At 39.6% G+C, this 13,619-nt stretch overlaps 1 protein-coding gene across 3 annotated transcripts in view; it reads right to left on the bottom strand.

Moving 5' to 3' along the window:
- Window positions 1-13,613, bottom strand: part of NSUN6 (NOP2/Sun domain family, member 6) — a 60,085-nt gene extending 46,472 nt beyond the window's left edge. Inside the window, exons 1-3 of one of the 3 annotated variants that reach the window (XM_005868439.2) lie at window positions 13,428-13,613; window positions 8,668-8,823; window positions 2,986-3,065 (exon numbers count right to left, since the gene is read on the bottom strand). In XM_005868439.2, the coding sequence (XP_005868501.1) occupies window positions 2,986-3,065; window positions 8,668-8,823; window positions 13,428-13,502 (311 nt within the window). In that variant the 5' untranslated portion in view covers window positions 13,503-13,613. Of the gene's footprint in view, window positions 1-2,985; window positions 3,066-8,667; window positions 8,824-13,241; window positions 13,356-13,427 lie in introns of those variants that run through there. The other 2 variants (XM_005868437.2, XM_014541391.1) reach the window with 2 other exon arrangements.
- Between the last annotated feature and the right edge of the window lie 6 nt (window positions 13,614-13,619).

The following is a 13,619-nucleotide window of genomic DNA, read 5'->3' as shown; positions in this document are numbered from 1 at the left end:
GGTGTGGGGGGTGCGGGAAGAGACTGGACAAAAATTGTACACCTATGGACGAGGACAGTGGGGGGTAAGTGTAGGGGGTGGGGTGAGAACTGGGTGGAGGGGAGCTATGGGGGAAAAAAGAGGAACAACTGTAAAAATCTGAACAATAAAGATTTATTTTAATTAATTAATTAATTAATTAAAATAAAAAGAAGGCTGAACAAGAAGGGCAAATCCAGCCTTATTTGGATCTCAAGGGGTTTATTCTATTGAAATGTGTATTCAAATGTGAAGAAAGTAAATTTCCTGACCTGCTGCAAATACAGGGTGTCCCAAAAAATATATACATAGTTTAACAGCTGATAGCTCAATTTTGAAAATGAAATGTATTGTAATAAACACTGCCTTTATAATTATTCAAAGTATGTGTATACAATTTGGGACACCCTATATTTTGTTGCAATTTTTATCAAAAAGGGAAGGGCACTAACAGAGAAAATGTAGAAATCCTTAACAATTACAAATTGAATATTGGACTAAAAAAAACTGTACTGATCTAAATGCATTCTTTAGAAAATGCTGGTGGGGACATAATGTTAAAAACATTTTTGTAACAAGAGAAGCCTAGTATTCAATTTTTTCTAAGATTTTCAATAAAGTTGATATTGATAACATGACATTTAGCCTTACAACCATATGTTCCATCTCATTAAATTACTAATGATAAAACCTTTCCAACTCTTAAATACACTTGATCAGTATATTTAATATCATATTAATAAACTGAGGGAGCCTACATTTATGATGCAAAATTACTTTTAAAATTATTTACTACCTATAAATAAAGTTTAACCTATATTTTGGTATTTTAAACAGTTGTGTGATATTGAACTTCGAGTAAGAGTAAGAATGTATTTTTTATTGAAGCGCATAGAAATGGAGGGGGAGGAGAAAAACAAAAATCTGAGAACAAAATTCCATTTGCAATAAAATTAAGAAATTTCAATGATGAAGAATAATTTCCTGACACAGTGAAATCTGAATCAAATCTAGTTCCTCAACAGGGTATGAATGTTTCTGACAAGAAAAGGCTCCTGGGGCCTCATCACATATTTATTACTTAGAACCAGGACTAGCAGTTCACGTAGAAAAAAGGAGACTGAAAATGCCTTTCCAGGCATTGTTCACAGCAGATAAAGCTGAGAGGAACTGGACTGTCAGAATGGGCACAAGCAGACAATGTTTTCTCTAACAAATGTGGATAAACTGCCTAGAAGTAGGTGAAGGAGAAGAAGGAAAATAGCAATCAACTTTCTTGCTCCTTACCCAAGTTAACTAATAAGCACAAACAAAATTTAAACCCAAAACAAAAAAACTATAAGCAGAAAGCCTTCCCAGAGAGCCTCAGACTTTATCAGCTCTGCTTACCAGGGTTAGAGATGTGTCACTAGTGAGGACTTTGTGAAAGTATTTCTAAAAAAACACATTTGATTAGTTGTCTAGGCACAAATTTCATCCCATTCTGTATCATCCTCTGGCAAATTGCAAACTAAGTGTGTCTATGTGAATGTAACTGTTCCATTCAATTAGAGAAGCAAAAAGTATTCATTCAACATGGGGCCCATGCACAGCTAGTACAAGAAAAACAAAGCCATAATAAAAAAGTAAAAGGCAGATTTTTTTAAAGTACAACAAAAAAAGGGAAATTTTTCAAATACTTCTCTATATTTTCCAAGATGCTAAAAGAAAAAACCTCAAAAAAGGGATATAAGAACAAGATAAAAAAAAAAAAGAAAAAGAGCCTGGCTGAAGTGGCTCAGTGGTTGAGCATCCACCCATGAACCAGGAGGCCACGGTTCAATTGCAGGTCAGGGCACCTACCCAGGTTTCGGGCTTGATCCTCAGTGTGGGGCATGCAGGAGGCAGCCGATTGATGATTCTCTCTCATCACTGATGTTTCTACCTCTCTCTCCCTCTGAAATAAAAAGTTATATTATAAAAATAAAGACAGAAAAGTAAACTTGCAAAGCTCAGTAAATAAACGATACTACATCCTCTAAAATAAGAGTTAACACAACAGGCTTGAGACTATTCTTAGAAAGGCCTCCTTACAAGGTTGGCCCTTGGTTGGCACCTGGAAACTTTGAGATAAAGTTCCTGACACTGACACAAAACTTTCCCTAATAGTAGGAGTGGTATATTGTTCCCAACCTGTTCATACAAGCAAGGAAGTTTATTGTGAACAACCTGCTTTCTTTTTGGGAGCCTGGAATTTTGGTACATGCTAGGCAGAGGGTGCCTACATGACCAACAACCAATAAGAACTTTGGGCACTGAATCTCTAATGCGCTTCCCTACTAGACAACCATGTTACACATGTCACAGGGTGCTGGAGAAATTAAGCACATCCTAACTCCATGGGGAGAGGACTCAGAAGCTTGTGGCTGGCTTCCTCTAAGACTTTGCCCATGCACCTTTTTCCTTTTGCTGGTTTTGCTTTTGGATCTTTTTGTGCAATAAATCTTCCCCATGAGCATGACTACATGCTGAGTCCTGTGACTTCTGACCAATCACCAAACCTGACGGTTGTCTTGGGGTGCCCCAACACAAAGAGTGTCTGCACGGGAAATTCAACGTACAGAGTGCCAGTACAGAGAATAGAGCCCGGCCAGTGTGACTCAGTGGTTTAGCGACGACATATGAACCAGAAGGTCATGGTTTGATTCCTGTCAGGGCACATGCCTGGCTCGCGGGCTCGATCCCCAAGATTTTCACTTTTTAGATGAAAATCTCCTTATAATTTTTCACATTAAAATATTACAAACCTTTGGTATGTAATGTTTTCCAAAATAGAGTATGGAAGTCAGCATTTACAAATTTGTGAATTCCTACCTATAGAAAGTACTATTAATGGAGAAACTCAGTATTGTCACCAAACAGTAAATAAAAAACCTGTGATAACTTTTACTTAGAATAACAGAATTTGAAAGTGAAATAATTACAAACCTAGGTCCAATAACAGGAATAAGTAAGACATCCTGAAGGTCTGGATGTTGAAGAATAGGAACAGTTAACCCATTAAACTGCTGTTAAAAGTAAACACACAGAAATTATAAAGCAATCAACATATTTGATAAATTTCAATTTATGGAGCTTTTCAGTATCATTACCTAACAGAGGATGAAGCGTGGTTAGGGATACTTTCATGTTATTCCATGGGATACAATAAAAATTAGACTTCAAAACAACTATGTGTTCTCTGTAATTTGACTTTGAAGTATCCTGACTTTTTTTTTTCCAATTACAGTTGATATTCAATATTACTTGTTTCATGTGTATGCCATTATGTTAGATAATTTTATACTTTACTTTATACTTTACATAAGTATAGTACCCACCTGGCACCATAACTAGTTATTATAATATTACTGACTATATTCCCTATGCTGTCCTGACTTCCTTATAACACTCAATTTTGCTTACCGTTTGGCTTCAAAAATACAAAATATGTTTACCTTAAGTGATGTACTTTTAAAAAGAAGGCACTATCACTATACCATGTCAAATTTGATGAGGGAAATGCATGTTTTTTGGCAAAGTTCAGGATTTTCAGTATCCTCTATCATACTTGGCCATCAGACTGGAAATAGGTTCAGGGCCAGTGGTACAGGTGCTGACGCCAATTCAAACAGTCTCATCATAGTCTACTGCAGGGATCCTCAAACTTTTTAAACAGGGGGCCAGTTCACTGCCCCTCAGACCGTTGGAGGGCCGGACTATAGTTTAAAAAAAAAAAACTATGAACAAATTCCTATGCACACTGCACATATCTTATTTTGAAGTAAAAAAACAAAACGGGAACAAATACAATATTTGTATTTACATGTGGCCCGCAGGCCGTAGTTTGAGGACCCCTGGTCTATTGTGTGCATCTCTTACCAACTCCATGGTCATGCTGGTAGCTTGAAACTGACCATACCCCTAGCCAGTTTTGCTCAGTGGATAGAGCATCGGTCTGCGGACTGAAGGGTCCCAGGTTCAATTCTGGTCAGGGGTACATGCCCAGGTTGTGGCCTCCGTTCCCAGTAGGGGGCGTGCAGGAGGTAGCCAATCAATGATTCTCTCTCATCATAGATGTTTCTATCTCTCCCTCTTCTTTCCTCTCCGAAATCAATAAAAATATTTTTTTAAAAAGAAATTGACCACGGTGGGAATATTTACACAACTTAAATCAGCAAAACACCACAAAGGGTTATTTTTCCTAGAAATGGGCTGTTAAATATGTACCAACACATCACTATTGCAGTCAGAAGATGACTGGGCACTCCAGACAGCAGAAAAAAAAAGAGCAGAATAGTGGATTGAATAGCAAGGACTACATACTCCATCAAAGGGCAACATGCAAATATTTGAGAACAAGTCTCTGCCATGTAGACTAGAAATTATCAACTCATTAATTTTCACACACTACGTGAAAGAACAGTAACAATATGTATTTGCATTGCACCATAGTAACCATACACTATCTAGGAAAGAACTTCTAAAATCAACTTATTAGTAAGTTGATAAGAGAAATAAATTGTTCATATATTAGAAATCTAACTACATTTTTCTACCAAGTCAACAGCTCTCCTGACTTCTGCTTCTTCCAGGCAAAGGATATTTCAGACTAACCATATCTAACAGATAGGTACTAAGAAATTTGAAGGGTAACCTCCTTCTCATTCTATCAGTTGCCTCTCCCTTTCCTTCTCTTTCTCATTGTTTGATGGTCTTACAATATCCAGATGATGGTAAGCTGATCTTTCCAAGAAGAAAGATACTGAACTTCGTCATTTGTTTTTGTTTTATTTTAGAAGTACTATCTGCTTTACACTACAGAAATATTTTACACAAAGATCAATCCTTTTCAAGCTGAGATTATTCTTCTCTTTTCTGTCAGATTTTTAAATTATACAAAAATAAAACTTTCATAAAACCACACACTTGTACCTAACTTTCATGAAACAACACAAATAAACTTATTTTTAAACCAATCATGTTACCTGCTTCTTTTTCTGTTTGTTTCTTCACTATGCTCTTTTTCAGTGGTGGAGGCCCCCCTGCTGTGTGGTCAGTGATGGTGCTGAGACACTTCTGGGTGGAGCCAGGGACCCTTGGGAGCTCAGTGGCAGAGCCCACGCCCCCACTTCTGCTGCCCCCCCTTTCTTCGAAGAGGCAAAAGGCCTGGTCAGTTCTCAGCTGGGGGTCCCACAGGCCAGCTCTGCTCCACGCCAGGCTCACTGGGTGAGGGAGCACCAGGTGAGCTCTGGGTCCCACTGACACGCTGATGACGACCGAGCGTCCTGGCAGCTTGCCCCTCCCTGAAGGTTGTCTGCCTGGCGCACAGAGCCCTCCTGGGTGGGAGAGGGCAGGGAGTCAGGGAGCTGCAGATCAAAGCTGCCCCGCACCTGCCGGAATGGCTGTCATCCAACAGCACGTGCGGGCGAGGCCGCGGGGCAGGTGCCCTCAGCACTGCTGGCGGGAATCTGTGTGGAGTTTCCTCAAAAATTAAGACTAGAGCTACCGCCCTGGCCGGTGTGCTCAGGGGTTAGAGCAGGGGTCCTCAAACTTTTTAAACAGGGGGCCAGTTCACTGTCCCTCAGACCGTTGGAGGGCCGGACTATAGTTTAAAAAAAAAACTATGAACAAATTCCTATGCACACTGCACATATCTTATTTTGAAGTAAAAAAACAAAACGGGAACAAATACAATATTTGTATTTACATGTGGCCCGCAGGCCGTAGTTTGAGGACCCCTGGTCTATTGTGTGCATCTCTTACCAACTCCATGGTCATGCTGGTAGCTTGAAACTGACCATACCCCTAGCCAGTTTTGCTCAGTGGATAGAGCATCGGTCTGCGGACTGAAGGGTCCCAGGTTCAATTCTGGTCAGGGGTACATGCCCAGGTTGTGGCCTCCATTCCCAGTAGGGGGCGTGCAGGAGGTAGCCAATCAATGATTCTCTCTCATCATAGATGTTTCTATCTCTCCCTCTTCTTTCCTCTCCGAAATCAATAAAAATATTTTTTTAAAAAGAAATTGACCACGGTGGGAATATTTACACAACTTAAATCAGCAAAACACCACAAAGGGTTATTTTTCCTAGAAATGGGCTGTTAAATATGTACCAACACATCACTATTGCAGTCAGAAGATGACTGGGCACTCCAGACAGCAGAAAAAAAAAGAGCAGAATAGTGGATTGAATAGCAAGGACTACATACTCCATCAAAGGGCAACATGCAAATATTTGAGAACAAGTCTCTGCCATGTAGACTAGAAATTATCAACTCATTAATTTTCACACACTACGTGAAAGAACAGTAACAATATGTATTTGCATTGCACCATAGTAACCATACACTATCTAGGAAAGAACTTCTAAAATCAACTTATTAGTAAGTTGATAAGAGAAATAAATTGTTCATATATTAGAAATCTAACTACATTTTTCTACCAAGTCAACAGCTCTCCTGACTTCTGCTTCTTCCAGGCAAAGGATATTTCAGACTAACCATATCTAACAGATAGGTACTAAGAAATTTGAAGGGTAACCTCCTTCTCATTCTATCAGTTGCCTCTCCCTTTCCTTCTCTTTCTCATTGTTTGATGGTCTTACAATATCCAGATGATGGTAAGCTGATCTTTCCAAGAAGAAAGATACTGAACTTCGTCATTTGTTTTTGTTTTATTTTAGAAGTACTATCTGCTTTACACTACAGAAATATTTTACACAAAGATCAATCCTTTTCAAGCTGAGATTATTCTTCTCTTTTCTGTCAGATTTTTAAATTATACAAAAATAAAACTTTCATAAAACCACACACTTGTACCTAACTTTCATGAAACAACACAAATAAACTTATTTTTAAACCAATCATGTTACCTGCTTCTTTTTCTGTTTGTTTCTTCACTATGCTCTTTTTTTAAAATGTGTTTTTTATTGATTTTAGAGAGAGGGGGAAAAAGAGGGATAGGTAGAAACAATGATGAGAGAGAAATATATCAGCTGCCTCCTGCACACCGTCACTGGGGATTGAGCCCGCAACCTGGACATGTGCCCTGACTGGGAATCGAACTGGTGACCTCTTGGTTCATGGGTCGGTGCTCAACCACTGAGCAACACTGGCCGGGCCCCATGCCCTTTTAAAAACATCGTTATTGAGGTTTAATTTATATACCATAAAATGCACCCAGTTTAAATGCACAATTCAATGATTTTTAGTAGACTTAAAGAATTGTGCAACCATCACAATTCAGTTTTAGATAATTTCCTCACCACACAAAGATTCCTTATGCCCATTTGTAGTCAATCCATGTTCCTAGCTCCAATCCCAGGCAAACACTTATCCTACTTTCTTTCTCTATAAATTTGTCTTTTCTAGACATTTCACATAAATGAAATCAAACAATATATATAATATTTGTGCTGGCTTCTTTCACTTATTGTGGTGCTTATGAGGTTCACTAATGTTGAAGCATGTATCAGTTCATTACCTTCATTGCTGAATAGTACTCCACTGTATGAATATACCACATTTTGTTTCTCTATTTATCAGTTAATAGGCATTTGGACAGTTTTTATCTTTTAGATCTTATGAATAATGCTGCTATGAATATTCATGTTTAAGCATTTTTATGAACACATATTTTCATTCCACTCTTGGGTTGTACAGTAAGTTTATGCGTAACTTTTTAGGAGACCAACAAATTGTTTTCCAAAGAGGCCAAGCCATTTGACATCCCCCCTAGCAAAGTATGAAAGTTCCAGTTTCTCCACATCCTTACCAGCTAAATAAAATCATAAATCATTAAATTTCAGTATGTGGCCCAGAGAAACGTAGGGACAAAAAAGCACCTATTCTTATCCCATTCGAGACTTCTCTTTAGGTCACATGGGAGCTTTGGAATATGAAAGGAGAAAGAAAATTTATAGTCTAAAACCTCCTCCAAGTCCCCTTTCCTGCTAGCAATTGGTACTGCTCCACCCCCAGTTTCCTACCTAATGCTTAGGAACCAACCTTCTCTGTCTTAACCTTTAAGGAAAGAACTCAAAGCCCACCCTGAGTGATTCTGTCTGCCTTATCCTCAATACTAGCCCAGGATATCTTGTATACGCAACAGACTGGGAGACTAGAATATCTAAGCTCCAGGAATAATTTGCTAGAAAAGAAAAGAATGTGGATCTGCTTCAGTTATGGAAACCTCTGAGGGGTCTCAGAATAGTTTCCTTTCTACTGGCTGAAAGCATACATGCATGCTTACATAAAAGTAATAATTTAGTTGCTTAGAGAAACAGCTTACATTATGTCTAATGTTATTACTCTCAATGAAATTATCACTGTTAACAATTAAAACTCATATTAATTTTTCTCCAAGTCTTACACTCAGATATCACAGCTGGTTCTTCTTATAACATAGTCATCTACTCAAAACTTGACATCTATAGAAATGGACCTGGCCAGTGTGGCTCAGAGGTTCTGTACTACCACTCACTTTGTAACCTTGGCGAATTTAACATTCATGATCCTCAATTTCCTTATTTGTAAAACAGTATTGTATCATTCACAGCATTTTAGTGGGGAGCAAGATGACATAGATTATAGAAATGTAATCATGCACATGACATAAAATTTTGCACAAACCTTGTGAAGTTCATCAAATAACAGATTTTTCACATGTTGCACTGAGGCTAGATGAGTATTTACTCTGACAGTTGTGAATGATGGAGGGTGTGACAGGTGATTTAAGAGAGTTTCAAACTTCCTTTCTGCTTCTTGTTTACCGAAAGCCAATACAACCTGAAAAGAACAAGTTATTGTTTCCGTTTCATTATACAAATTAAAAATATTAAGCAGAATATGCATATACATTTGTTCCAACTTATAAACATCTTTTAGCAATTATTCAATTCCATTTCATTTTGCTGTATTGTTTATGGGTTAATAACACTCAAGGAATGCCAATACTACTTCACAGGGTTCTCAGGTTTAATGGTGATTTAAAAAAAAAAACACCTAAAGGCCTGACCTAAAGGCTTTTAAAAATATTGCCTCAACCTCAAAGTGTTATTAACGTTTTGAACATGTTCATATCTGCTATGTTCACCCATACAAATTCAGGATTTCTACTTACTTATAATGCATTAACTGCTACATCACTTCTGTAAAGTTATTCACTTGTTAACCTCATATCCTAGAACAGTGATGGCAAACCTATGACATGCGTGTCAGAGGTGACACGCGAACTCATTTTTTTGGTTGATTTTTCTTTGTTAAATGGCATTTAAATATATAAAATAATTATCAAAAATATAAGTCTTTGTTTTACTAAGTGATGGCGAACCTATGACACGTGTGTCAGAGGTGACACGCGAACTCATTTTTTTTGGTTGATTTTTCTTTGTTAAATGGCATTTAAATATATAAAATAAATATCAAAAATATAAATCTTTTTTATACTATGGTTGCAAATATCAAAAAAATTTCTATATGTGACACGGCACCAGAGTTAAGTTAGGGTTTTTCAAAATGCTGACACGCCGAGCTCAAAAGGTTCGCCATCACTGCACTAGAACAAACTGGCTATTAGTCTTTTAAAACACCAGAATTTGAGTTACACTGATACTGTCATCCAAAGATCCCACATGACATCAGCTTTTAAAATGGTATTAGTAAATGTAAAAAACAGATATCGTAAAAAAAATTAAAAAGTTGGGTAGCAAAATACAAGTCAAAAAATGAAGCTATAGATTCAAACAACCAAGTTCCCTCATAACTAAATGAAGCTTTTCAAGACACATATTTCCCCATTTTTGTCATCTTTGACTATACCCTGCCTCACAGATTCTTTACAAACCACTTGCCAGCCTACAAATTTGTCAGCCTAAAAGTATTAGTACTTTCTCAAGGTTTAGTTTTTTGTATTTTTTAAATGAAATATTCCTTTACCTTTGATTATTTTTTTACAAAAAAACATTCTGTTTTTCTTGTAAAATCATAGTGGGTTTGAAGCAGAGGTGGTGTCAAAAAGAAAAAGTATTTGCATCTCCTTTTATAAAACAATGTTGACCATTTTAAAAATTCCTGAGAAAAAAAATGCTGAATGCCTCCATTTCTCTTACTATGTTTCTTATAGTTTAAGTTCTTTAAAATCAAGAGAAGATATTTTCTCTTTTCATACTGTCCAGCCCCTTAACATAATCTTTGGAAATAAAGTGTAGAAATCAGGAAAAACCAAGATGGTGGCATAGGTAAACACCGGAAATTGCTGCCTCGCACAACCACTTCAAAAATACAACTAAAAGACAAAACGAACATCATCCAGAACCACAGGAAGGCTGGCTGAGTGGAAATTCTACAACTAGAAGGAAAGAGAAAAGCACACTGAGACTCAGAGGAGGTGTGGAAGTAAAGTGCAAAGGTACGGAGGCGCACATGGAAAGGGCTGGCAACTGAGGACACAGTTGTCTTTTTCAATCGGGAGGGAGTCTCAAGCTGCGGACTGCTCTGAACTCTAGTTCCAGGCAAGTCTCTGGGGACCCAGACTCATACAGGGAGAAACTGGACTGTCTGGCAGTGGGCAGAACTCGGAACTCGAGGGCGGCTTTCTCTCAGAGGTGCTTGCAGCGATTACTGCGGGACACTGAGACTCGGGGCCTCTTAGGGTAGGACTGAGGAGCAGCCATAGCTGCTTGCTCCGCCCTGTTGATCCCCGAGACACCCCCCGCCCCGCCCCGCAGAGGCTTTTGCATATGAATGACCTGGCCCTTTGCAATCTGAAAATTACCTAACAAACTGCAGCTGGGTCAGAGTGACCCAGAACTTCCAAAGAAGGCCCAAGGCCCCACAGCAGCTTGCACTGCTTCACAGCTGGGCCTCATCTGGGCACCTCCAAACCCCAAACAAAGAAGAGGAATCTGCAGATCTCTCCATAGTTCCTGCTGGGTAGCCTCAGGCAGAGGCTAAATTAGCACCTCCTTAGAGATCCAAGAGCCAGTGTACCCAGTGGTCAGAGTGGGACCATCCAGATTACAACTCCTCAGATCCATAAGGGACACACTCAGGGGGCAGACTCAGTGAGCACCAAAGCCCCACTGAAGCAAGTCTTGCCCCAGAAGGGTGTCTCCAGCACAGAAGTTCTCCCACTGCAGACACAGCTGATTCTCACTGCCAATTGGCCTGGAGGTCAATTCCTCCCAGTGACACCTAAAACAATCAAGGCATAACTACAACAAGACTGTGCACAAAGCCCACAAAGGGGTGCACCAAGAGTGTCCACCTCAGGTAACTGGGGAGGCTGAGCCACTGGGCCCTATAGGACACCTAGCACACAAAACCACTCTACCAACACAGGGAAGCAGACAAAATGCGAAGACAAAGAAACAGGTCACAAATGACAGAAATGGAGGACAGCAAACGACTGGATATAGAGTTCAAAACCACGGTTCTAAGATTTTTCAAGAATTTTATGGAAACCGCCGATAAATGTATTGAGATCCTTAAGAAATCTAGTGAGACCCTCGATGTTGTGATAAAGGACCAACTAGAAATTAAGCATACACGGACTGAAATAAAGAATATTATACAGACTCCCAACAGCAGACCAGAGGATCGCAAGAATCAAGTCAAAGATTTGAAATACGAAGAAGCAAAAAACACCCAACCGGAAAAGCAAAATGAAAAAAGAATCCAAAAATACGAAGATAGTGTAAGGAGCCTCTGGGACAACTTCAAGCGTACCAACATCAGAATTATAGGGGTACCAGAAGAAGAGAGAGGGCAAGATATTGAAAACCTATTTGAAGAAATAATGACAGAAAACTTCCCCTACCTGGTGAAAGAAATAGACTTCCAAGTCCAGGAAGCGCAGAGAACCCCAAACAAAAGGAATCCAAAGAGGACCACACCAAGACACATCATAATTAAAATGCCAAGAGCAAAAGACAAAGAGAGAATCTTAAAAGCAGCAAGAGAAAAAAAGTCAGTTACCTATAAGGGAGTACCCATACGACTGTCAGCTGATTTCTCAACAGAAACCATGCAGGCCAGAAGAGAGTGGCAAGAAATATTCAAAGTGATGAATAGCAAGAACCTACAACCAAGATTACTTTATCCAGCAAAGCTATCATTCAGAATTGAAGGTCAGATAAAGAGCTTCACAGATAAGAAAAAGCTAAAGGAGTTCATCACCACCAAACCAGCATTATATGAAATGCTGAAAGGTATTCTTTAAGAAGAGGAAGAAGAAAAAGGAACTCTTACCATTTGCCACACCATGGATGGATGTGTGTGTGTGTGTGTGTGTGTGTGTGTGTGAGAGAGAGAGAGAGAGAGAGAGAGAGAGAGAGAGAGAGGGAGGGGGAGGGGGGGGGGGGGGGAAGGGGGAGGGGGTGGGGTGGGAACCGGGTGGAGGGGAGCTATGGGGGGAAAAAAAAGAAACAACTGTAATAATCTGAACAATAAAGATTTAATTTTAAAAAGAAGTGTAGAAATCAATTCTAAAGGTCATAGCTTCAGTACCATTTTCAAAAACGAGTAACACTGAAGCGGCTTTATTTGGAATGGAAAACCGAAGATTTGGAAAATACGAAGTTGCCTAGAGGGATCACAAATCTGTACTTGGGATTTGTAACTTTAGCTTAGGATTTCAGGACTGTAATTTGAAAGCTGTCAGTGTGGATCAGTTACAGTATTCTTTGGACCCTCAGTTCTCTGACCTGAGAACCGTCAGAGAGGAGGAAATCTCTACCAAAAAAAAAAAAAAGATTTCGAGAAGAGGTCAAGGTCTGCAAACCACCGAACACAGCCAGTGACATGTGAGAAGCACTCGAGAATTACAGCATCTCCTCCACCTGCGGGCCAGAGCAAGCCTCTAGAGCAGTGGTTCTCAACCTTGGCTGCACATTAGAATCACCTGGGAATCTTTTTAAAATCCTGATTTCTGGGCCTCATCCTCCGGAAATTCTGTTTCTTTGTTATGGGGCGGGGCCACAACATTAGTAACAAAGAAACAGAATTTCCGGGGGATGAGGCCCAGAGATCAGGATTTTAAAGATTCCCAGGTGATTCTAATGTGCAGCCAAGGTTGAGAACCACTGCGCTAGGACCAAGCGTGCATCTTTCAACAGGACAAATGCTCAGGGCGCCCGCCAGGAAGGTAACTGCCTCCCCCACTCCCTTCTTCCCCTTTCCTACGCGTTAAAACATAGCTCACTCACCTCTCCCCTCGGAAAGTATGAATTAAATCCCTGCGGGAAGATACTGGCATTCTCACACTCGGAAGGACAAGTAGTAAGAAACAAAGGCTGTACATACATTAAGTTTCCTTTTAGACTTATTTTTCTCTAAGGTGTGTAAACACTTGAATGTTTGCAAATATCATTCAGCATGTTTCTCTGACCTACCTCCTTATTCGTAAAGCCCTCTTTAAGGTAGTTTTCAACCTCAAGTCTCAAGGCTACTTTCGGGAAAATAGACATTTTCGCTATTGCTAGGAGGAATGCTGAACTCGATGGCTTTCCTCTTCCCGAGTTACAGGGAGCAGCCGCCGGGCCAGGACCACCCACACGTGCCCTGGAAACGCGCGCCGCGCACGC

This window comes from Myotis brandtii, unplaced genomic scaffold (genome assembly GCF_000412655.1).
Source record: "Myotis brandtii unplaced genomic scaffold, ASM41265v1 scaffold269, whole genome shotgun sequence".
Taxonomy (NCBI): Eukaryota; Metazoa; Chordata; class Mammalia; order Chiroptera; family Vespertilionidae; genus Myotis; species Myotis brandtii.
The sequence above is the reverse complement of the archived record's forward strand: the minus strand, read 5'-3'. Positions and strand labels throughout refer to the sequence as shown.